This window comes from Corvus hawaiiensis, chromosome 31 (assembly GCF_020740725.1).
Source record: "Corvus hawaiiensis isolate bCorHaw1 chromosome 31, bCorHaw1.pri.cur, whole genome shotgun sequence".
Taxonomy (NCBI): domain Eukaryota; kingdom Metazoa; phylum Chordata; class Aves; order Passeriformes; family Corvidae; genus Corvus; species Corvus hawaiiensis.
The window spans coordinates 642,496-667,157 of NC_063243.1; the positions used below are offsets into that span (position 1 = coordinate 642,496).

Here is a 24,662-nt window from a genome sequence, read left to right on the forward strand (position 1 = left end):
GGGACCACTGACCCAATTCAAGACCACTGACTCAATTCAGATCACACACTACACATGCTTAATGAGATTTAAGCTCATTTCCATACGAAGCGGAGAATGGGAGGTGTTAATGTTATGAATATACATTTGTATTTTGGATATTCATAATATTTGGAAATAAAAGGTATCATGTTTGCTTGTACTGGGGCCTGTGTCTTAGGGAGCCATCCCACGCAGTGCCTGGTGCCAAATAAAACATGCACTTTCTAACTTTAAACTGTTAGAGAGTTTTTGTCCGTCTCAGGTAAATATCGATATTAGATCGATATTCATATTTTGGTAAATCACTGTCCCTGTGCAGTAGCAGAGGGCAGGGACAGAGCAGTTTTGGTGTCTCCCGGCATTCAGGCAGGGCCAGCTCAGCCCCGGGGGTTGTGAGGGGCTTGTGGGGGTCCCCCGTTTGTGGGACATCCCCTCTGGAGGAGGGTGTCCCCCCTTGCTGCAGCCCCAGCCCTCAGGCAGCGCTCAGCCAAGCAGAGAACACCCTCAGCTGGGGCCTCGTTTTTGGGCACAGCTGAGCCCCTGGACATCTCCATCCCCATTTTGGGGGTGCAGCTGAGCTCCTGGATACCTGGGTTCCCAGTTTTGGGGCTCTACTGGGCTTGCACAGCCTGGTTTTGGTAGCGGGGTTGGTTTAGAGGTGATGTGGTGGGTTGACCCTGAGTTGATGGACAGTCTTTTAGACTAATGATGCTTCTCACAATTTCCATATTTAGACCACACGGAAAGGCGGGAATTCCTTTTATTCCAGCTCTCCTGCTGGAAGGTGGGGCGGCCTTGGAGCCTCCGGGCCCCGCCGGGCCAGGGCCCCTGCACCCCCTCCTTTCCCAACGCCGCGGCACAGAGCCTGTGTCACTGCTGGGGGGAACTGTCCCAGAGCCGCAGGCAGCTAAAGCCAGCCATGGACTGCTCACAGCTAAACCCATCCGGCGCGGCTCCCTGGGACCGGCGGGTCCCTCTCCTCTCCACGCGGGGCCGGCGGAGCCAGCGGGAGCCGGCGGAGCCTCCTGTCTGCAGCCAGCACACTCCGTGCTGAACTGAAGAGGACACCACGCAGCCAGCAGCACAAAGGGAGCGAGGCTTTCTCCACCGTAAAGCCCGAACAAGAACACTCTTCAAGGTGGCGGCTTCGGAGTCAGAGAGAAGAGAAAGCGAGTCCTGTGGGACGGGGCTGGAAATGGAGATGGGAGAAAAGAGGGCGGTGCCGCGATTCTCGCGCGTAGCTGAAAAACCTTCCTGCAGGCCGTGGTAAGAAACTGTAATATCACAAACTGTCTGTCTCTTTGATCCATTTGGAGTACATGGTGGGATGAAAAGTTCACCCGTGGCCCGTGAAAATTGTGAAAAGTGCCTATGCCAGGCTATATAGAAGTATTGAGAGGCTTTTAGAGACTTCCTTTCACAAAAAAACCCCAAAACCTGTGAAGGATACAGGATGCTTTGTTCACTAAATATCAAGTAGCAGGAAACCAGCTGCCTATACCTAGATAAGAGCCAGAGACAAATACGTGCTTGCCTAATCCCTATCTGTACTTGCTTAATCAGCTTTTAGTTCCAGGACCTTGAGCATAATGACCATACAAGGAGAGGTCAACCAAAAGACACCGGAGGATGACTACTAACCTTCATTCTGCGACCACCAGGAGGAAAAAAAGACCCCCTAGCAACAAGTCACACATGCGCAGAATGCCATGAAAAAGACACGTTAACCGGAAAAGAGACTGTATAAGAAGGAACTGGAACTGGCGAAAGGTGCGGCAGTTGGTGGAGCGGAGACTCCCCTGCTGCCCAGCGCTGTAATTGCTTTTGCCTTGCTTGCTTGCTGCTAATAAATAAAATTGTAATTAGCAGATTGAGTCTCAGAATTTATTACAAATTGGTGCTGTGACTCGGATGCAACTTGTACGGCGGGGTAACGGCTCTACCGGGGAGGCGCCCCGCCGATCTGTCGGCGGCCCTGGTGGTCCCGATCCCTACCTCGGTTGCACCGACGAACCTAAATTCAAGGCATTAGGCAAAGGAAGCTGGCAGACCCTGTAAATTTTGTGCACAAAGGTCCGGACGAAGACGCAGGACGCTTGAGTATCTGTGCGGAAGGATCCGTTCGGTCTAGGTCAGGTATCCTGGAGTGCTGCGAGTGTGTGCATGAGAGGGGAACCGGCAGCTCGGATTCTCCAAGCGAGTGTGGACCCTCAGTAGTGCGGTTCTCATTGCCCGCGAGGGCGTGAGCCACGAACCAGGGGAAGCGAGTGAATCTGCACCACAGACGCGCTTGAGGGCACTCCAGAAGATGGGACAGGGGAAAAGCAAGCCCTCCGTACCCATAAAACTTCCCCCGGTGCATAGAGATAGCCCACTGGGGTTTATGTTAGATAATTGGAGACATTACCCTAGCACAGGGGGTAAGGATAAAGCTAAAATGATTCATTATTGTATAGAAATATGGGGCGGGAAGGAAATTTCCCAGGGTGTTTTCTGGCCTATGTTTGGATCATCTGAAGGATGGGTAAAGCAGAAACTTAACACCTGGGTGAATACAAAAACTCCTTTTAGTCAGGAAGAGAGTAATTATGCTAGCGTTTGGGCAGCAACACCTGAGGATGAAGTGCTCCTGTTTCCCCTTAAGGAAGGAAAGCGAAAGAAAGATAAGAATAAGGAAGAAGACATCCCTTTGATCCCTCCCCCTATGTACTCCCTCAGGATCCCCAACCCCCAAATGCGCCTCTAAGGGAGCCCCAGGGGGTGGGAGGTAACCCCGAGCCCCAAGAGGAAGAACAAGGACCTATGACTAGGGGCCGGGCCAGACAACATAACTTATACCCATTAAGGGAAATGCCCATGGGAGGCCCGGGTCCTCAACCCGCAATAGGATTCATCTCAATACCCCTTAGTTCTAATGATGTACGGGAATTCAAGAAGGAGATGGGGAACCTCCTGGAAGATCCACTGGGGGTGGCAGAAAGGTTAGACCAGTTTTTGGGGCCCAGTATATACACTTGGGGTGAGTTACAGGCCATATTAAATATTCTTTTTACGGCCGAGGAAAAGAATATGATTAGGAGGGCAGGAATGCGAATATGGGACGCACAACATGCGCAAGGACCTTTAGCAGATACTAAGTGGCCTCTGCAGGATCCCAATTGGAATCACCAGCAGCAGGCAGACCGAGGTCACATGCAGGATCTGAGAATAATTATAATACAAGGAATTAGAGAAGCAGTGCCTAGAGGGCAGAATATTAACAAAGCATTCAATGAAAGACAAAAGAAGGAAGAGACACCCACAGAGTAGTTAGAGCGCCTGAGAAAGAATCTGCAGATGTACTCGGGTTTAGACCCCGAAACACAACTAGGACAGGCATTGTTAAAGACACAGTTTGTGGCTAAATCATGGGAAGATATCAGGAGAAAGCTGGAAAAACTAGAAAATTGGCAAGATAGAGGTTTAGATGAATTGTTGAGAGAAGCACAAAAAGTGTTATGTTAGAAGGGATGAAGAGAATCACAGGAAACAAATAAAAATGATGGTGGCGGCAGTTAGGGAGACAAGAGGAAACGATCCTCCCCCTCCTCGCAGACCGCGTCAAATGCCCCAGAGAAATGGGGGAGGGGACACGCGAGTAGAGAAAAAGGATGTAAATGTGTGTTTTTATTGTGGAAATAGAGGGCACTTTAAGAGAAACTGCAGAAAAAGGCTGAAGGATGAGAGGATGTTTAAAGAAGATTAGAGGGGTCAGGGGCTCTATTTGCTGGGGGCACGGAAACATCAGGAGCCCTTGATAAAAATTAAGATAGGTCCTCAGCAGCAAGAATTTGAGTTTTTGGTAGACACTGGAGCGGAACGGTCCACGATACAAGTATTGCCCGCCGGGTGCAAAATTTCCTGGGATACTGCCCAAGTGGTTGGGGCAAAAGGGGAACCCTTTGAGGTCCCCATTATAAAGAATGTATTAGTAGAACCAGGATCTAAAATGGGAATAGGGAGCCTTTTATTAGTTCCAGAAGCTGATTATAATTTGTTAGGAAGGGACTTAATTATAGAGATAGGCATTAATGTAGAAGTAGTGAATAAAGAATTAAAAGTTAGACTTTGTCCCTTGAGAGTGGAGGATGAAGAGAAGATTAATCCAGAAGTATGGTACACCCCAGAGAGTGTGGGAAGACTCGACATACCTCCCTTCTCGGTAACCATTAAAGATCCTGAGGTGCCAATAAGGGTCAAACAATACCCCATTTCTCCAGAGGGAAAAAGGGGATTAAAACCCAAAGTTGACAGGCTACTGAGTAAAGGTCTTTTAGAACCTTGTATGTCCCCTTTTAACACCCCTATCTTGCCAGTAAGAAAGGCAGATGGGTCATACAGACTAGTTCACGATCTAAGGGAAATAAATAAAAGAAAGTAGCGCGCTTCCCGGTAGTGGCCAACCCTTATACCTTATTGAGCAGATTAGGTCCCGAAAATCAGTATTATAGTGTAATTGATCTTAAAGATGCATTTTGGGCATGCCCCCTAGACGAGAGAAAAGTAGAGACTATTTTGCCTTTGAGTGGGAAGACCCAGTAACACATAGGAGACAGCAATTAAGATGGACAGTGCTCCCCCAGGGATTTACAGAGTCTCCGAACTTATTTGGACAAGCCTTAGAGCAAATCCTGCAAGAATATCAGACTAGAGAAGGAGTGGTCCTCATTCAGTATGTAGATGACCTTTTAATTGCAGGAGGAGCAGAGGACAAAGTACGAGCAGAAAGCATCAGACTATTGAATTTTCTCAGTGTTAAAGGACTAAAAGTATCTAAGGCAAAATTACAATTTGTGGAAGAGGAAGTGAGATATTTAGGCCATTATCTGAGTAAAGGAGAAAAGAAAATAGACCCTGAAAGAGTAAAAGGGATTCTGTCCATACCACCCCCTAAGAACAAAAGACAAGTGAGGCAGTTAGTGGGTCTAGTGGGGTATTGTAGACAGTGGATTGAGAACTATAGTAACAAGGTTAAGTTCTCATATGATAAGTTAAGCCAAGAGGGTTTAATAAAGTGGAGCGAGGAGGATGACCAACATCTAAGAGTATTGCAGCATGATCTAGTCAATGCCCCTGTCCGGAGCCTACCAGATTTAAAAAGACCTTTCTATCTATTTATAAATGCTGACAATGGAACGGCCCATGGAGTACTAACCCAAGAATGGGCTGGAAAAAAGAAACCTGTGGGGTACTTATCAAAATTGTTAGATCCTGTCAGTAAAGGGTGGCCCACATGCCTGCAGGCAATAGTAGCTTGTGCTCTCCTGGTAGAAGAGGCTAACAAGATTACCCTCAATGGAGAACTAAGGGTATTATCCCCTCATAATATTAGAGGAATTCTACAACAAAAAGCAGACAAATGGATAACTGACGCCAGACTCTTAAAGTATGAGGGGATCCTATTAGACTCCCCGAAATTAACCCTGGAGGTGACAACGCTACAAAATCCTGCTCAGTTTTTGTATGGAGAGCCCGATGAAGCTAAATTGGCCCATGATTGCCTGTTAACCATAGAAGAGCAAACTAAAATAAGACCAGATCTTGAAGAGGAAGAATTAGAAGAAGGGGATAAATTGTTTGTAGATGGATCATCTCGAGTAATCAATGGAAAAAGGGTATCCGGTTATGCAATAATAGGAGGGGAAGAGTTTAAGGTGATAGAATCAGGACCATTGAATAGATCCTGGTCCGCACAAGCCTGTGAGCTTTATGCCGTGTTACGAGCACTGCAATTATTAAAAAATAAGTTAGGAACAATATACACTGATTCTAAGTATGCCTATGGGGTTGTGCACACTTTTGGAAAAATATGGGAAGAACGGGGACTAATAAATTCCCAGGGAAAGGACTTAGTCCATCAAGATCTAATAAAACAAGTGTTACGGGCTTTGAGGGGGCCAAGAAGAATCGCTGTTGTAAATCTAAAAGGACACCAGAGAGGGCTGGACTTCAAAAGCAGGGGAAATAATGCAGCAGATCAGGAAGCAAAAAGGGCTGCACTATTAGCGTTACGACCTACTCCCAAAGAGGATCCAGCAGCTGAGAGAAGGAAGTGCCATACTTGCGGGGGAAATCTACAGGACCCTCCTTGCTATGCTTGTTGGGACAATTGGGGTATGGATGCTATAGAATGCGCCTGTGAGACACCAAGGGCTAAGCATTGTCTTTTCCACGGTAAAATTTGGCAAATTTATAGTTTTACAGCCCAAGAGAAAGAAAAGATGCAGAAAATGGGATTGAGAGAAAATTCGAAGGGGGAATGGAGACTCCCAGAAGATGACAGGATCGTACTACCAAAATCATTAGCCATGGAAATTATGAAGAGAATGCATAGCAAAACACATTGGGGAGCACAGGCATTGGTAGACCAGTTTGCCATTAAGTATATGTGTATCGGAGCAAATGATCTGGCAAAACAAATAGTGAGGGGATGTGTTATTTGCCTAAAGGTAAATAAGACGAACCTAAGGAAATCCCTAATGGGGGGACGGCCTACAGCATATAGGCCATTCACCAACATTCAGTTAAACTTCACTGAGTTGCCAAAAACTGGAAGATATAAGTACCTACTGGTAATAGTGGACCATTTAACCCATTATGTAGAAGCATTCCCGACTGCAAGAGCAACGGCGCAAGTGGTAATTAAAACCTTGTTAGAACATATTATCCCAAGATACGGGATAATAGAAACCATTGATTCAGACAGAGGACCACATTTTGTGTCAAGAGTGATCAAAGAAATCATGACAGTAATGGGGATAAAATGGGACTACCACACTCCCTGGCACCCCCAAAGCTCGGGGAGAGTGGAAAGAATGAATGGGGAAATCAAGAAGCAACTGACAAAACTTATGATAGAAACCAAATTGTCATGGGTAAAGTGTCTACCTCTAGCATTATTGAACATTCGAACCCAACCTAGGTCAGACATGGGAATATCTCCTTTCGAAATGTTGTATGGAATGCCCTATAATATGGAAGAGCCTCAAGACCACCCAAGCCTAAGAGATCAGAATATAAATATGTATATCACAAGTTTAATGAAGTATAGAGAGAATCTGTGGAAAAAGGGAATGCTAGCCCAGAGACCTCCATTAGACCTGAAACTACACCGGGTACAGCCAGGAGATTGGGTGATGATAAAATCCTGGAAGGAAGCAACCCTACTCCCACTGTGGGAAGGTCCTTATCTTGTATTATTTACCACAGAGACTGCAGTTAGAACAGCAGAAAAAGGATGGACGCATGCTAGCAGAATCAAAGGACCAGTGACGGGCCCAACCCCCGAGTGGCAGGTGACCAGCCGCCCCGGAGACCTGACATTAAAGATTCAGAAGAAAAATCATTCATGAGCAAACATCGAGTAGAATATGCACCGGAACCATATTATACTGAGGAAGGACTAATTCTAGCGCAGATGTTAAAATAAAGTGTGGGGACCCCAAGTGTCACTGTTATCCGTTTGTATGCTACATCTGTAAAGTATGCGGGGACAAGTGGTGGAGTCACTGTAGGCGAAGGGTTCCCCCTAGAGGGGTTTGTATTCCTTGCTGGACGCTCCAGCGGAACTTAACTGATTGGATCTTAAAGTATAAGGTGGTGCATGAAGGATTAATAAAAAAAGAATCTAAAAAATGGTGGAAGATCTTTGCATACGGGATTGAGCCAAAATATTATTGCTATCATCCTAATGAGCCAATCCCCTTTATAGTTGAAATTATTAATTGCACCTGTCGTACCCACCTGAAGGGAATCCGGTGTGATACACCTCAGGTTAAGAACTGTAACTGGGACTCCTATGTTAAGAGGCAAAAAGAGCGACAGAATTGCCCCCAGGGGTCTCCTGAAGAATACTCTTGCTGCCGAGAAGATGGTACCCCTCGTGGCTCGAAGCAACCGAGTCGACGAGCGAGGCAGAGGAGTAGAAAGCTGTGGAGGAAAGAACCCCCAGAATGGGATAATAAAACTACGCTCATGGAAATGCCTCAGAAGTAAGATTAAGAGCAAGGATCCCTGGAGGGAGGGCAGGTCGCAGTGTGTAAATTGGAGGAATCCTCGAACATACTTTTGTACTCTCCACGCCTTTAGTGATGCTCGTTGCTTGACCCGGCATATTACCCTCCTTGTGCTTACATTGTATTTAAATGAAGCTAGCGCAACAGAATCCCTATCACACCAACCATTTAAATGGTCATTAATACGGTGGGAAGATCAAAAGGTTATACAAACAGTGACTACGCCAAGTAACCCAAGCTTTAGTTGTCAACTCTGTGATCTTATACAAGTAAAACCATGCCTGAACAAAAAAGGATTCTATTTCTGCCCAGCATCTAACCCAGGGAAAACCTATTGTAACTGGCCTGGACGCTACTACTGTGCATACTGGGGCTGTGAAACAGTCGCCTTTGGGTTTTCCCCTGGAGGAGGAAAAGACAAATATATCAAGGTCGGGTGGAGGCCCAGCGGGTGTCAGCCCCCAGAGGTAGGGCCAGACACAGGAATAAAGCAGGGCGGAAATTGTCACGGAATTCAGATAAATGTGACCAATAAAATGGATTCCGGATGGGCAATAGGAAAAACCTGGGGAGCTAGATTATGGGAATCCGGTACAAATCGGGGTGGGCACTTTCTGATAAAAAGGGAAGAGATACCACCGAGTGCTGAAGCCATAGGCCCCAACGTAGTTATTAACCCCCCTATAGAAATTCAGTCCCAGGGTAATCGAGCGGCAGAGGAAGACCACACTGCTCAAACACCGACTATTTATAATCAAACTGAATCAGACCAAAAGGAATTGAGGGAATACAGCACCTTATGGAAAGTAATGCAAGCCAGCTTTGGCATTTTAAATAAGACCAGCCCAGAACTGACAGAAGGATGTTGGCTATGCTATAATATCAGGCCTCCCTTTTATGAGGCTGTCGGAATAACGAGTAAACCACAAAGACTCAACGAGAGCAACCCAAAACAGTGCTCTTGGAAAAAGAACAAAGTGAGTGAGCAGGGGATAACACTTTCCCAAGTATCAGGACAAGGACGATGTGTAGGTACTGTTCCCGAAGAAAAAAAACATTTATGCAACATCACAGTGAAAAATCCGAAGCAGAGACAGCCAGCAGCATGGTTAATCCCGGCCGCCAATACCAGATGGGTCTGCCAAAGCATAGGAATAACTCCTTGTTTGTCCCTTGAAGTTTTTAATCATACTCATGACTATTGTATTCAGGTAACCATCATACCTAGAACTACTTACCACCCTAAAGACTATGTTTTCAAGCAACATATCACCCCTGAACACCACTTGATGAGGAGGGAACCTTTCACCACCCTAACCATAGAAACCCTCTTAACAGTAGGAGGAGTGGGAGCTGGAACAGGAATAACCTCACTAATTAGCCAGCAAAAAGAGTTTAAAGCACTAAGGATCTCTGTAGACGAAGATTTAAGTAAAATAGAGCAAGCAATTGACAGATTAGTCAAGTCAGTCAGGTCACTGTCAGAAGTGGTCCTACAGAATCGCAGGGGACTAGACTTACTGTTTTTACAACAAGGGGGTCTTTGCGTAGCACTCAAAGAAGAATGCTGCTCCTATGCCGATCACACCGGAGTGGTAATAAACACCATGAATGAATTAAGAAAACAGCTAGAACAAAGGAAACGAGACAGGGAAGCATACCAAAGCTGGTATGAAAACTGGTTTAATCATTCCCCCTGGCTGACTACATTGCTTTCAACCATTGCAGGACCATTAATTTTGTTAGTGCTTGGACTCACCTTTGGACCATGTATATTTAATAAACTAATTTCTATAATAAGAAGCCGCTTAGAAGCAGCACACCTTATGCTTGTTAGAGCTAAGTATAAACGAATACTTGAAGAAGAAAACTTAAGAACATTAGAACTGGCTAAACAAGAATTGCAAAGATTCAGTGAACAAAAATGAATAAAGAAGAGAAATGGGGGATTGTGAAGGATACAGGATGCTTTGTTCACTAAATATCAAGTAGCAGGAAACCAGCTGCCTATACCTAGATAAGAGCCAGAGACAAATACGTGCTTGCCTAATCCCTATCTGTACTTGCTTAATCAGCTTTTAGTTCCAGGACCTTGAGCACAATGACCATACAAGGAGAGGTCAACCAAAAGACACCGGAGGATGACTACTAACCTTCATTCTGCGACCACCAGGAGGAAAAAAAGACCCCCTAGCAGCAAGTCACACATGCGCAGAATGCCATGAAAAAGACACGTTAACCGGAAAAGAGACTGTATAAGAAGGAACTGGAACTGGCGAAAGGTGCGGCAGTTGGTGGAGCGGAGACTCCCCTGCCGCCCAGCGCTGTAATTGCTTTTGCCTTGCTTGCTTGCTGCTAATAAATAAAATTGTAATTAGCAGATTGAGTCTCGGAATTTATTACAAAACCCTTTGTGTTCAGACCAAAGTAATTAATCCTTAAAAAGACTAATAACCCCATGTGATGGCCCCTGTCTGGCGGTGTGAAGGAACTGTGAGATTTTTCAGGGCAGAGATTATTACAGCTGGTGATGGGGTCAGTGGCTCTGACCCAGGAAGAGGTGCCCGGTCCGGGGAGATGGTCCCGAAAGGAATCGCCTTCCCGAGGCCCGATGTCTTACCTCAGCTGCTGGCAGGAGGGCCTGTGCAGAGACTGTCAGCTCTTTAGTGATTATCAGCTCGTGATTCCAGCTCAGCTCTGCAGGGCAGCCTCCAGGCCAAGCCAGACCAGAGAGAGAGACAAGACACTCGTGTGGCTGGTTCCGCACAGAGTAGCTTTATTGCTGGTCCGTACTCCAGCGAAGGGGAAAGCCAGGGACGGCAGCAGCTCTCTCTCCTCGCAGGGGCAGAGGGCTGGCTTTATAGGGATACAGGGGATCGGTAAAGGCCAATGGGTTACAAAGGATCTGCATAGGGTCTCCTAAAGGACTGTGGGTCTGTCTTTTCTCGCCGTGACCAAAGAAGTGGTTGCCTTTCCAGCGAGTCCTGCTGGGCGATTACAAAATCTCTTCTCTCAGCAGAGATCCCTCCAGGGCAGGGGCTGGGCACGCCCAAGAGATGTTTTACACCACAGCAGGTTGTTTCTTTCTGGGTGGGTCTGCTGTTGGTGGCACTTTGGGAACCACGTGATGCAGAAGAAAACCCTTTTTTCCTTAAGCATAACAAAGAGACTTTTCAAGAACTGCAGCACTGACCAAAATCCCATGTTCTGCTTCCTTTGTGCGAGTTGGGTAAAAGGAGGGAAGTGCTGGAAGAGAGGGGAGGTTTGCTTGAATTTCTTGTTATTTGCTTTTACTTTTAATTCTGTTGGTAATAAACTTTTTCTTTGTACAGCAACTGTTTAAGTTTGAACCTGTTTTGCCTCGCAGCTCTCTAGTTTTCCTCAATATTTTCTTATTTTCCCCTTATGAAAAATAACAGATTTCGTGTGCTTGACGCTCAGCTGCGTCAAACCACGACAGGCAGAGCCCTGGTGCCCCCCGTCTGAGTGATCCATGTTTGGATCCAGTGTCCTGGGTTTGCATGGCCAGGCTTTGGAAATAGGGGGCCTCCAGGGGTGGCTTCCTTGAGCAGCTTCCAGAAGCTTCCCCCATGTCCGGCTCCTGTTCCGCCCCGCCCCTGAAGGCGAGGGTAACCCAGGGTCTGGTTCATGGCTCCCTGGGGCAGATTAGAGTGAAACAACAGTGAAAAATCTGTGTTTGTAAATATATCTCTGTAGGGTTTATTTCAGAACAGTTTGGTTGCTGTGTGAAGGGGGTTTGGAGCCCTTTTGGTTACCATCTCCAGTAATATTAAAAGCATAAAAGTAACACTCAGGAAATGTATAAGGGCAAAGGAAGTATGAGAGTAGAAGGATACAGAGTCAGCAGCCCTGGATCAGCAACAAAACTTTTGGTTTGGGTTGTTCCAACGTCCCTGTCCTTGGTGTAAGTGATGGTCCCAGGCTGGATCCCGTGGGGGCTGGGGAAGCGCAGGAAACTCCAAGTTCCGTGGGTTAATACAGGTTCAGGTTTGGGTGAACACCCAGGCACCTCCCCCGGGGGAGTTTTGCAGTGTCCGATGTCACACTGTGGATCCCGGGGCACTCTGGGGGCTCTGATGGTTTATGGCCCCTTCTAAGACATGGCCCTGCCCCTCCCGGCAGCGCAGCTGAGCCAGGCATGGCCCATGCGAGGGGATGGAAACCTCCAGCCCTCTGTGTGCATGTCCCGGGCCTGCCCCGGGCGGGTTCCCAGAGCTGGGCCAGCTGTGTAAGGGAGGGCGCTGCCCTGCTCCAAAGCCCTGTCCCACCTGGCCGGATCTGCTTCCCATCGGCCTCTGCCCTTCCCTGGCTCCAGGCCCGGCTCGTCCCCTCCGGGCTGGGTGTTCCCCCCTGTGCCCCCGGGCGCTCCCTGTGCCCACGGCCAGCAAAGGCCCCGCTGCTGTTGCCGGTGGCCAATGGTTTGAGCCATTAACCCGGAACATTTCAGTCCCTCACAGCTCTGCACCCCAAAAGCCGAGAGGGATCAAAGGCGCCTCAAAGCGACTCCATCCCACTGCAAACAGCTCAATTCCACCTCAAAACAACTCCATCCCACCTCCAAATTTTGGGGTATCCTCTGTGCCCAAATTGCTCCCAGTTGTAGATGTTCCTGTCCGTGAACTTCACCCAGTTGTTGTCATCAAGGAAGTGCCAGTGGGCTTTTCCCCAGGAATGGAACACACCTGTGTGGGAGACAGGACAGGGGGTGCCCCCCTCCAGCAGCCCCCAGCACCCCACAGCAGGTTGGGAGCTCAAGGGACCCCCCTGGACACCCCTTTCCCACCCCTCTCTGCCCCACGGCCGCCTCAGCACCGGGCGAGCCCCCCATGAGACCCCCAGGGAGGGACAGGGGTTTGGGGAGCCCCCCGTGAGGTTCTGCCCCCCCGAGAGTCCCAGGGAACAGCTCAAGAGATCAAATGATGGGTGTAGGTGCTTTGGTGGGTCGGACGGTCGGAACGGACGGAGACGAGAGATCTCTGAAGTCAGATCTTGGAACATGCGGTTTATTGCAAAGGGCATGGGTACAGGGGCACTGCTTAGAGCTGCCAGCTGCAGCTCTGAGCAGGCCCAAGAGAGCAAGAGAGTGAGCGGATAAGTAAAGAGAGAGAGAGAGCGAGAGGAATGAGAGTGAAGAAGAAGTGAGTAGAGCAAGAGAGTGTGAGTAAGAGTGTCTGAAGTCCTGGTTACAATACAATAAATCATCTTCTGTACTGAATATTCTAATTGTCACTAACCAATCTAATACAAGATACAAATCCTATAGCATTTACATACAGCCTATAAGAGTTCTTATATTACCATAGAGTGTTACATCTTAACTTCTAAAAACTACTCTTTGGACCCCTTCTGCTGAGCTAGTAGGGTCTGCTCTGACCCTTGGACCTGCCTGCAAGCAGAGGGTATTGTTCAATCAAGAGGGGATTACCTTCAGTCGGCCATACCATTGTTTTCCAGTTGTTCAGTAACTAAGACTTGGTATCTCAAAAAGTGGCTTTCATTTCGATGTCACTTATAGTTTTCATATTCCCAAAATCTTTTGTCAGGCAATCATATTTATAAGGCTTTCCTGTTTCATCTTCCCTAACAATGGGGAAACAAAGGGACTCTCATGGGAAGCCCTTTCCCGCTGTCCCCCCGGCCCTTATCCCCCTCTCAGACACCTTTCCCATCGTCCCCACGCCCCTCCCCACTCACTCAAGAGCTCCTCACGTGCAGCCGGGGGCTCCCAGCAGCCAGAGCGGGGTGACACGGGGGGGACACACGGGGGTCCCCATTCCAAATCCATCCCAGGGCCGGTTTTGCCCCTCCAGTCTTGGCTCCCACGCGGGGTTCCCCAGAGTCCCTCCCACTGCCCCCCAATAAACGGCACTGGGGTGAACTGGGAAGCCTTACTGGGAGCACTGGGAGCAGCCGGCTGGGGGCAGAGTGACAGCGGGGCTGGGGGGGACACACGACCCCCCCAAAATCAGCGCGGAGATGGAGCGGGGGGTCCCGGCCGGGCCCGAGGCCACGGGGAGGGGCTGCGGCTGCCGGCAGCTCAGGAGCTCTGTGGGCAGAGCAAAGGGGGTGACACCGGGCTGGGGGGCCCGGGGGGGCACACACGCTCTGGGGGAGGGGGGATGCGATCCCCGGGACCCCCCGTCACCTCCTCGAGCAAGTGAAAGCCGAGCCCCAGCGCCAGGAAGATGAAGCCCAACACGAAGTCCCCGATCCCCGTCAGAATCTTGCTGCGGGCAGTGTCCGTTGGCATCTGTCGGGGGTCCACAGAGGTGAGGACCTCTCAAAAAACCCCCCAGAGAGCCATCAGGACCCCCTAAACCCCTCTTTTTTTCGTCCCCAATGTGTCCAGAACGCCATTAAACCTTCCAGCACATGCCAAACCCACTCATCCCCTCCAGGACTCCACAACCCCCATCCCAGTTGCTCCCTGCCTTCCGAGGATCCCCCAAACCCTCTCCCAGCCCCTTTGCCAAGGCTAAAAAGAAGGATGGCTCTTGACGGAATGCCCAACACCGAGAAACAGGACAAGAGATCGGCCTAGAAGCATAGACAGCTTTGGGTTGGAGTGTTCTGAGAGAAGTGAGCTGCCCTCGTGAGAGGGGAGTGGATTGAGGGCACTGGGGAGGCACTGGGAGGGCACTGGGAGCGACTGGGAATGGAGCGCGCGGCACTGGGAGGCCGAGTCCAGCACGGGGCAGTCGGCGTTGCGGGTCTGCCTGGCAACTGATGAGTCATCAGAGAGACGCGCTCTCATTGGCTGAGGGGCGTCAGCGCCACGCAGGGCTGGGATGGACACGCGCGGGGGCACTGGGAGACACTGGGAAGGACTGGGAAGGACTGGGAGAGCTCAGGGGAACCTGGAAGGACAAGAGGCCCCGGGGATGGGCTCCAGGGGGGCTGAGGGGCTCCAGGCTCATCCCCAGGGCAGGGCCCGAGGGGACTCGCTCTGCCCGACGTTCTGCACCTCTGCGCTCCGCCAGCAACGGGGCAACGATCTCGCGGTTGTGCCGGCAGAGCCTGTCCGCCAGAGCCCCTTTGTACCCCACTCTTGCTGCATGGCTGTTCCAGCACTGCGCCTGTTTCTCCCCACACGGGGTGTCCCCCACCAACAGCCCCACATCGCTGGCGAGTGCAGTTGCTGCTCCCGGTGTCAGATGCTCCTCTGCACCAACCTCACCCGCTCGCTGCCCTTCATGAAGTGACACTCGGACTTCATCATCCCCTGGAACACCCCTGTGTGTGCGGGACACAGCTCAGGGGGTGCCCCCCTGCAGCCCCCAGCACGCCCAGAGCTCCGGGAGCCACCCCGGATCCCCGCTCCGCACCCCCTGTGCCCCACGGCCGCCATGGGACCCTCCTGCCCGTGCTCCCACTTCCTCTTTTCCACCCTTCTCCCTATTTCACATCCCCTCCCCCGCCATTTCCAGCCGCTCCCCAGAGGAGTTTTGGAGTCCCATTGCCCCCTTTTCACCCTTTCCACCCTTTCCCCCACAATCCCCCAATCCCCAGCCCACTCCCGCTCACTTTTAGGGTCCCATCCTCCACTTTTCCCCACTTTCCCACCCCCTCCCACCCGTTTCTCCCCCACTCTTCAGCCCCCTCCTGCTCTTCCTCTGAGGGTCCCCTCCAGCTCTCACTCATTTTAGGGGTCCCATCACCCCTTCTTCCCCTTCTCCCCCCCTTTCCCATCATGTCACGCCCCCCCCGCTCACCTGAGAGCTTCGTGCCCGCAGCCGGGGGGCTCCCAGCACCACCAGTGCCACCAGTACGGCCCCAGCTGCCACCACTCGCCCCATGGCCAGCGCTGGCCATGATTTTGATTGGCTGAGGGCCCGGCAGTGGGGATTTTTGGAGGGGGAACCTCGAGGTGCTGGGCAGGTGGGAGCTCAGCTGTGCCCAGAAATGTGTCCCCAGGGACGCGGGATCTCAGGGGTGCCCATGGCCTGGGGTGACGCTTGCCCGGTGCCAGGCACCCACCAAAGCCACTCTGTCCCTGCCCCCCGCAGCCGCACAGGGGAGAGAAAATGGAACCGAGGCTTCCCGGGTGGGGATAAGGACCGGGAGAGATCCATCAGCAAACACCAGAACAGGCACATCAGGCTCTAATTAAGAGATATTAATTAAATTGATGACACCGAAAAAATAAGAGCAAGAGAATGAGAAGGAAAAGAAGACCCTTAAAAACACCCTCCCCCCACCCCTCCCTCCTTCCCAGGGGCTGTGGGGGCATCTCTGCATCCGGCACCTCCATCTTTGGAGCCGCCAGGGATTGGCTCTGCAGGACATGGAGGAAGCTTCCAGATCCTTCTCTCAGAAGCCACCTCTGAACCAACCCCGCTACCAAAACCAGGCTGTGCAAGCCCAATAGAGTCCCAAAACTGGGGACCCAGGTATCCAGGAGCTCAGCTGCACCCCAAAATGGGGATGGAGATGTCCAGGGGCTCAGGTGTGCCCAAAAACGAGGCCCCAGCTGAGGGTGTTCCCTGCTTGGCTGAGCGCTGCCTGAGGGCTGGGGCTGCAGCAAGGGGGGACGCCCTCCTCCAGTGGGGATGTCCCGCAAACGGGGGACCACCACAAGCCCCTCCCAACCCCCGGGGCTGGGCTGGCCCTGCCTGGATGCCGGGAGACACCAAAACCGCTCTGTCCCTGCCCTCTGCTACTGCACAGGGACAGGAAATACAAGGAAAGGCCCAGGAGCTGAGAGAAGAACCGGGAGAGATCCCGCCCCGAGCACCGGCACGGGCACAACAGAGCCAGCCTGGGCACAGGGAGGGAATTTATTCCCAACCAAATCCCAGCAGCACAAGGAGAAGGCAAAGAAATCTCTCCAACACCTTCCCCCCACCCAGCGCGGATCACCCGGAACGGGGGTCACCAGGGCTCTGCCCCACGGGGGTCACTGGGGATCATCCAACGCCGATCCTCCCACGGGGGATGGAGCTGGAGCAGTGCACGAAGCTCTTCCCGCACTCAGGGCACTCGCAGGGCTTCCCTTAGCGGTGCCTCCGTTGGTGTTTGGTAAAGGTAGAGCTCCTGGAGAAGCTCTTCCCACACTCAGGACACTCGTAGGGCCTCTCCCCAGTGTGGATGCGCCGGTGCCTGATGAGGTGGGAGTTGTGTTTGAAGCCCTTCCCGCAGTCGGGGCAGCGGAAGGGCCTCTCATCCGTGTGAATGCGCTGATGTACGAGGAGACTGGAGCTCCTCTGAAACCCCTTCCCACACTCAGAACACTCGTAGGGCCTCTCCCCAGTGTGGGTGCGCTGGTGTGCCCTCAGGGTGGAGCTCTGTCCAAAGCTCTTCCAACAATCCAAGCACTCATAGGGCCGTTCCCCAGTGTGGAGTACCTGGTGCTGGATCTGACCAGAGCTGTTCGTGAAGCTCTTCCCACACTCCCTGCACTCATAGGGCCTCTCCCCAGTGCGGATCCTTTGGTGTTCCCTCAGGCTGGAGCTCTGGCTGAAGCCCTTCCCACATTCCAAGCACTTGTGAGGCTTCTCCCCACCCTGAGGCTTCTCCCCCAGCTCCGAGCTCCCCCTGGATCTCCGGCCGCCTTCCCGGCACAGGGGGGCTCTTTCCTCCTTGGATCTCTCTGGGCTGCGTTTGCAGCCCCTCCTCGTGCGGCATCTCCGGGGCTTTTCCTCCTCCTCCATCCGGCCACGCCTTGAGAATGACAAATCCTGGTTTGGGGGGAGAAACAAGAGGTGAGCGCCTTGGGCTGGGGGTTCCTCCTCCCCAAGTCCATCACGGGGCATCTTGTGTCCGTAAAAACCTCCAAAACACCAAGATTGAGCACAAAAGTCACACAAATACCAAGACACAGACACAGAACTTCCAAAACATCAAGATTCAGAAAAAACCCCCTCCAAAATATAAACATTCAGCCCCCACAAAAAAACCAAAGCACCAACATGGAGACCAAGAAACCTCAGAAATACCAAGATTCACCCACGGGAAAATCGTGGATCCCCCTCCCTGATCACCTGCTGGATGAGGGGGGCAACGCTCCTGGGGCTGGGAAGCTGCAGATACAGCGAGTGCTGGAACCTTGCAGTGCCTCCTCTTCTTGCTCCTCCTCCTCCTCCTCCTGTGTCCCTACTCTTCCTCACACTCCTCTTCCTCACACTACTCCTTCTCCTGCAGAATCCCACCTGCTGCTCCCACGTCCATCCTTTCACCATTCTGCTCTCCAGCCCTGCTCCTCCAGCCTTTCTCCTCCTCCCCCCAGGCCCAGCACCCACCCCTGGCTCGCTCTGCCCCCCAGAGCTCTCGCATCCCACAGCACCAGCAGGGATGCAGCTGCGGCAGCTCGGGCTGCGGCAGCGCTGGGCTCTCGGCCGCTCCTGCCCGCACTCGGCCCCCGCCGCAGCCACTTCTGCCAGCACAGCACGGGCCGGCCCGGCCTTGGCGCTCCCCCCCTCCCACCTCCCCAAATTCCCCTCGCGGGGGGCGCCAAGGCCGGGCCACACGGGGGCTCCAGCTGGGGAGCGCCGGGCGCTGCGGCTCTGCCTGGCAACTGCTGACTCACCAGCGCCGCGCCTTCTGATTGGCTGAGCGCTGCCTGAGGGCCGCGCCTGCACCAAGGGGGGACACCCTGCTCCAGGGGGGATGGCCCGAAAACCGGGCACCCCCAGCCAAGGAACAACAGCAACGCCTCCCTACAAACACATGCTCTCAATCTGCTCGGACACAGCCACACCGACTTGGACACAAGCAAGTGACACCACAAACCATCAGCTCCACAAAATGGCACTGATTGACACACACTGCTGCTCAGCCAAGCTCCTGCTCAATTCCTCAACTTCCAGAACAACAACAAAGCCTCAACACAACCATGGACATCGTGTCCTATACAAAAGGGGACAATGTGGAGGCAGTTTGCACATTCTCCCAGAGCTAATTAAGGACATGGACACCCAGCAGGGGTAAAAAGGGAAGTCGAGAAGGGGTCTCAGCAACAGGGGACGGATGGTGTTGGTGTGCTGGGAAAGGATTGGTTGAAGGGAGTGTGCAGGAATATGGTTAAGGCAAACAGCAGCAGGAGGAATCTATGTGGGAAGAAAGGAAAAGGAAGATGGAAAAGAGGAGGAAGAGAAAAATAGTGAGAATTGCTATGTTTCCCAGCACCTTCCACAATCTTATCCTCAAAAGGGGCCAAAACCCTCTTATCCTCAGGGCCAGCTCCACCTCCTTTGTATCCCAGCTTTCCAGGACAGGAAAACAAGGAGGTCAGGATTTCAGGGAGTTTCTCTGTGGGGGGGAGCAGCAGGACAGGGCAGCACGGGCTGGGGGCCTGTGGGGAGCTGCGGGGCCGGGCCGGGGCTGTGGGGCAGCCGGGGCTCAGCGCCGGGCACTGCCTGACCCCAACACCCCCCGGGCAGGGCCGGCACTGGCCCCCGGCCCCCAGGAGGCTGCGGGATGTGGAAGGATCAGGATTTTCTTTTATCGATCTTGTTTGGGTCACTGGAGAAACGAATGATTGTGCAGAAAGCTCAGCAGCTGTCAGAGGATGAGCACCCACAGGCACTGAGGGGGCTGCAGGAGAGGCACAAGAAGCCCCTGCAGCACTTGGCCAGAAAGGTGTGGAAGGTATCTTTTCAGCTTTATACCGGCTAGCGCTTGTATTTCAATGCCTTAGAAAGCCTCGAGCAGCCTTGAGAGGTAGCACGGGCGATCTAGCACTTTAGTAGCTCTAAAATCGGTACCTGAATCAGCTGCAGAGCAAATACCATCAGCAGAAGCAAAGAGGGAGAAATATAGCTCCCTGCTCGCTCAATTCCCTGCAGTTAGAAGCCTTCAAATGAGACAGACGACCAGAGATGTTTACAGGAAGGTAGCTGAGCTGAGAGAGGGCCTTTGCCTCCCCTCGACCATCTTTTTATTCGGAGAAGGGGCAAGGGGATGACTGGGGGCGGACCCGGGGTGAGCGGCCAATCAGACACTGCTGAAGAGTCTGAGTTACATTTGGCTTTGCCCGCGCTTGGAACAAAAGAACTCGGAGCACATGTCTTTGGGAGGGGGGATGGGAAGCTCAAAACAGGCAGCAACAATTCCCTATTTTTTTTTCTTTAAAGCTGGGTTGTAACTCTTAGTAACTTAAAAGTGCATAGAACAGTAACAAAACAATAGTGCAAAATATAATTGTAATCTATCGTCCCTACAACTCGACAGTACCTAGGATGCCTTTAAACTAGTTCCCCAGTCAAAACTCAGGGGTTTAGTCAGGACATCTATGGTATGGAGTATCAGGACAAAGATTTACAAAATACAGTGCAAAAAACCTGAGTGCAAAACAGTGCAACTTAACTTAAGGGATTAACATAAAGATCTGCAGTAGGGGGTTTACATGAAGGTGCAAAATCAGGATTCTTTTTACGGCGTCTCTTCCAGGAGGCAGTTTTAACCTCCTTAACTTTTGAGGAAGTGACATAAGGTTTTACCCACTTCCCTGGGATCCATCTCAGTCCTTGAGGGGTAGATACACTGGCATACCCACGTCCCCAAGTCACAAGTTTGTACGGTCCTTGGATTTTTTGAGTCTCTGGGTCCCGGATCAGGACTTCTGGATTTTCCTGCAGTTTCTGTCTCCTGGTGTTCTGGAAATGACGATAGATGGGAGGGTTTGGATCCTCAAAGGTGCCATTCAGGAAGTTTATGGTAAACAGTGCTTTGCTGAGTCTGAGGACAGGTGAGTTGAGTTTGGTGGTCCCTGATTGTTGTAGCAGCATTCGCTTGAGGGTTTGATGGGCACGTTCAACAATGCCTTGTCCAGTTGGGGAGTGAGGAATACCTGTAACATGTCGAAATCCCCACTGCTGACGAAAGTTTTTAAACTCCTGGGAGGTGTAGGCAGGTCCATTATCAGTTTTTATCTCCTCAGGTATACCGAGCACAGCAAAAGCTTGGACAAGATGTTTTTCAACGTCCTTAGCCTTTTCACCTGCATGTGCAGAGGCATACATAGCACCAGAGAAGGTATCAATAGAAACATGAACGTATTTTAATCTCCCAAATTCAGGGAAATGTGTGACGTCCATTTGCCACACTTCACCGCTATTAATACCTCTGGGATTGACCCCCATGCCCAGTGATGGAAGCTGTAGCTTCTGGCAGTTGAGACATGTTGCCACTATTGCTTTTGCCTGTGTCCGCGACAGATGGAACATGCGGATAAGAGCGGGAATATTTTGATGGTACATGGCATGGCTCAATTTTGCTTGTTCAAAAACTTGGGGGAGCTTTGGTAAGTCGGCTGATAGAACTATGTCTGCTGGCATAGCCAGAGCATCAGCTCTACGATTACCTTCTGCAATAAATCCTGGCAGGTTTGTATGTGACCTCACATGCATGACAAAATAGGGATGCTCTCTGTGGGAAACCAGATAAATTAATTTTGAGAGTAAATCATAAATTTTCTTGTTTGAGATTTCTTTTAGGAGAGCATGCTCAGCTCTAACAGTTACTCCAGCTACATATGCTGAGTCTGTGACCAAATTAAGGGGTTCTTTGAACCTCTCAAATGCTCTAACAACAGCTGCTAATTCAGCTACTTGTGGTGATCCCTGGATTACCTCGATGTCAGATTCCCACTTTTGTGTCTTTGGATTTTTCCATGTGACCACGGACTTTTTACTTTTTCCTGAGGCATCAGTAAAAACGGTAATCGCATCGAGGGGTTTTCTACTTTGAATCTCTCGAGGGATGAAAGAGAATGGCAGATTAAACATGTCATGTTTTGGGTAATGATTTGAGATTTGGCCTGAGTAACTATCTAATGCAAATTGTAAATTTATATTATTTTGGAGCAGGTGATCTAATGCGTCAGTTGTTACAGGTAAATAGATGCATGCAAAGTCACATCCTGCCAGGGTGCGGAGCCTTGCTCTACCCTTCATGATAATTTTTGCCATTAGTTCTTGTGGCTGTGTGATGGTTTTAGGAGGTTGGAGTGGAAGGAATACCCATTCAATTATGATGAGGGGTTCCTTCTGCTCTTTGTCCCACTGAAATATGAGGCCATGAAAGCGTGGTACCTTCCCTAGAATGACAAGCTTAAAGGGTAGGGAGGGCTGATACCTGTGTGCTTGTCTGGTGGAAATGAGCTCTTGTATCTTTTTGAGAGACTGCCTTGCCTCTTCTGTCAGGGATCTAGGGGATGCTGGACCGCCTTCCCCTTTTACTAGGTTTGCAATAGGAGCTACATCCTCTGTGGTGAGTCCTAACCAGGACCTTAAATACTTCAGTGTCCCACAGATCTGTTGCACTTCCTCTAATGTTTTTGGGTTATTATTAATGGTGACAGGTGTTGGGGTGATAGAGGTTTCTGTGATTTTGAGTCCGAGGTATTTCCAAGGGCTTGTTCTCTGCATTTTTTCAGGTTGTAATTCAAAGCCCTTGGCCTCAAGGGCCTCAACCACCATGTTAAGTGTCTGCTCGAGATACTGATTATTGGGAGCACACACCAGCACATCATCCATGTAATGCAGGATGATGGCTTTCTCTGCTTTGGCACGGATGGGAGATAGAATTTTAGCAATATACTCTTGGCAGAGAGTTGGGGAATTTTTCATACCTTGGGGAAGCACAAGCCAATGATAACGTTCCATGGGAGTTTCATGATTAAGAGATGGTACAGAAAATGCAAATCGGGGGGCATCTGCAGGGTGGAGTGGAATATGAAAGAAGCAATCTTTAATGTCAAGAACAGCTAAATGCCAATGTTGTGGGAGCATTGAAGGTGATGGCATACCTGGTTGAAGGGGTCCCATGTCTTCAATAACCTTATTAACTTCTCTAAGATCTTGGAGTAGCCTATATTTGTTCTTTCCCGGTTTTTGTATTACAAACACGGGTGTGTTCCATGGGCTGTTAGTTGGAACTATATTTCCTTTAGCCAATTGTTCAGCCACTAATGTTTTGAGTGCCTCTAAGTTTTCTTTTTTTAACGACCACTGGTTAACCCACACGGGTTCATCTGTTTTCCAAGTTAATTTATGTGGATGGCACTCTGCTTCAGTGGCCTGCAAGGGAAAATTTTGATGTCTAGGGGTGATATCAATTTTTGTTCCCCACTGAGACATGGCATCCCTTCCCCACAGGGTGAATTTGGTGTCTAGGACATACGGACGAAGTGTCGCTATTTGTCCTTCAGGACCTTCAATTTGGATGGTGTGTTTGGACTGCTTTGCAATTTGGGTACCTCCAATCCCTTGTATGATGCCCTGAGATTGCAATTCCCATTGCGTAGGCCACTTATCAAATGGAATGACAGACACATCAGCACCTGTGTCTAACATTCCCATGATACTGATTTTATGTGATTTGTAACGGAGCTTACATTCTATTACAGGTTTGTCATTTCCCAAAACCTCAGTCCAACAGATGGCTGGGATATGACCATCTGTGGGCAGGTATTTGGGCAGTGGAAAGGCCTGTGCAATGACTTGACCTTTAGGCATAAAGTACGGTGGATATATACATTGTACCATTAGGTTAGAACACCCGTTCTGATCCATTTTCATGAGTGTAGGTGTAACCTCTATCCCGGCAGGTGTTTCCCGAGTGTCCCCAATAACAAAAAGGTATGTAAATTCTGGCATGTGGTCCACATTCTGGAATGAAATGGGTATTACAGTCTGTTTGTTGTTGTTGAAATGGTGTGCTTTATCACAGGTTACCTTAAACCTGAGTCCAGAAGTCCAAGTTGCTTTGTCTGCAGCCCTATTTATGTCTGAACGCGGAGCTGTTAGGACGCGTTGAGTCGCTAGTTTCCCTGCTGTTGACCTGGGGAAACAGTCTTTGGAGAGTTTTTATCAGCAGTTATAATTGCTCTGCAATTGCGAGCTACATGTCCCTTTTTCTGACAACGATAGCATACAAAGTTACCGCGCGATTGAGTTTCTCCTGTACCTGTAACATTCTCCACAACCTCCCCAACCATCCCCACTTTTTTCAAAAAGGGAGCAGCTGTGTTCAGCTGCACCTTCTTCGTACAGACTTCGAGGATGGATTCAACAGTAGGAGGAGGATACAGCGGGAGAGTGAGAATGACTTGTTTGCAAGCATCATTCGTATTAACTTGGAGAAGTTCGAGTAGGAGCGCTTGTTGGAGGTCAGGATTAGGGACCTGGGAAGAGACAGCTTCGTACAAACGGTTATAAAAGTGAATAATATTTTCATTTGGCAATTGCTTAATGGTGGTATAATGAGAATTAGGAGTTTGAGATGGTAATAATGTTAAGGCCTTTTCAGCAGCACGTGTGATTTCAGTAAGAACTGGACGAGGGATAAGCATTGCTTGTTTTTGAGGATTTGCCATATTATTGTCACCAGATAAAAGGTCTAATGTGATATAATTGTTTTCAAAATCCAGGTAATTATCTGGAGTTTGCCACAAAATTTTCAATAAATCAGATAAAATTATTTTCCATTGCTTTTTCCACACCATAAAATCACCAGGTGTGAGAAGAGTTTGCATTAATGTAAGTAAATCATGAGGTACAAGTAAGTGAGTTGCAAAAGTAGCACTTAAAAGGCTCTTAAAATAATTACCATGCATTCCAAACTCCT

At 50.2% G+C, this 24,662-nt stretch overlaps 1 protein-coding gene and 1 pseudogene across 1 annotated transcript; both read left to right on the forward strand.

Annotated features, from left to right (window-relative positions):
• Positions 1–24,662, forward strand: part of LOC125318704 — a 69,793-nt pseudogene that overhangs the window by 33,578 nt on the left and 11,553 nt on the right.
• Positions 7,484–9,437, forward strand: LOC125318790. The gene is made up of 2 exons (XM_048289721.1): positions 7,484–8,832; positions 9,161–9,437. The coding sequence occupies exons 1-2, from the start codon at positions 7,859–7,861 to the stop codon at positions 9,186–9,188; spliced, it is 1,002 nt and encodes a 333-aa protein (XP_048145678.1). The 5' UTR covers positions 7,484–7,858; the 3' UTR covers positions 9,189–9,437.

Excerpts from the sequence above, each read along its gene's own strand:
- LOC125318790 (XM_048289721.1), top strand. The coding sequence starts at position 7,859 with ATGTTAAGAGGCAAAAAGAGCGACAGAATTGCCCCCAGGGGTCTCCTG. Across the intron at positions 8,833-9,160 it reads ACACCGACTATTTATAATCA|AAGCAGAGACAGCCAGCAGC; the intron begins AACTGAATCAGA and ends GTGAAAAATCCG.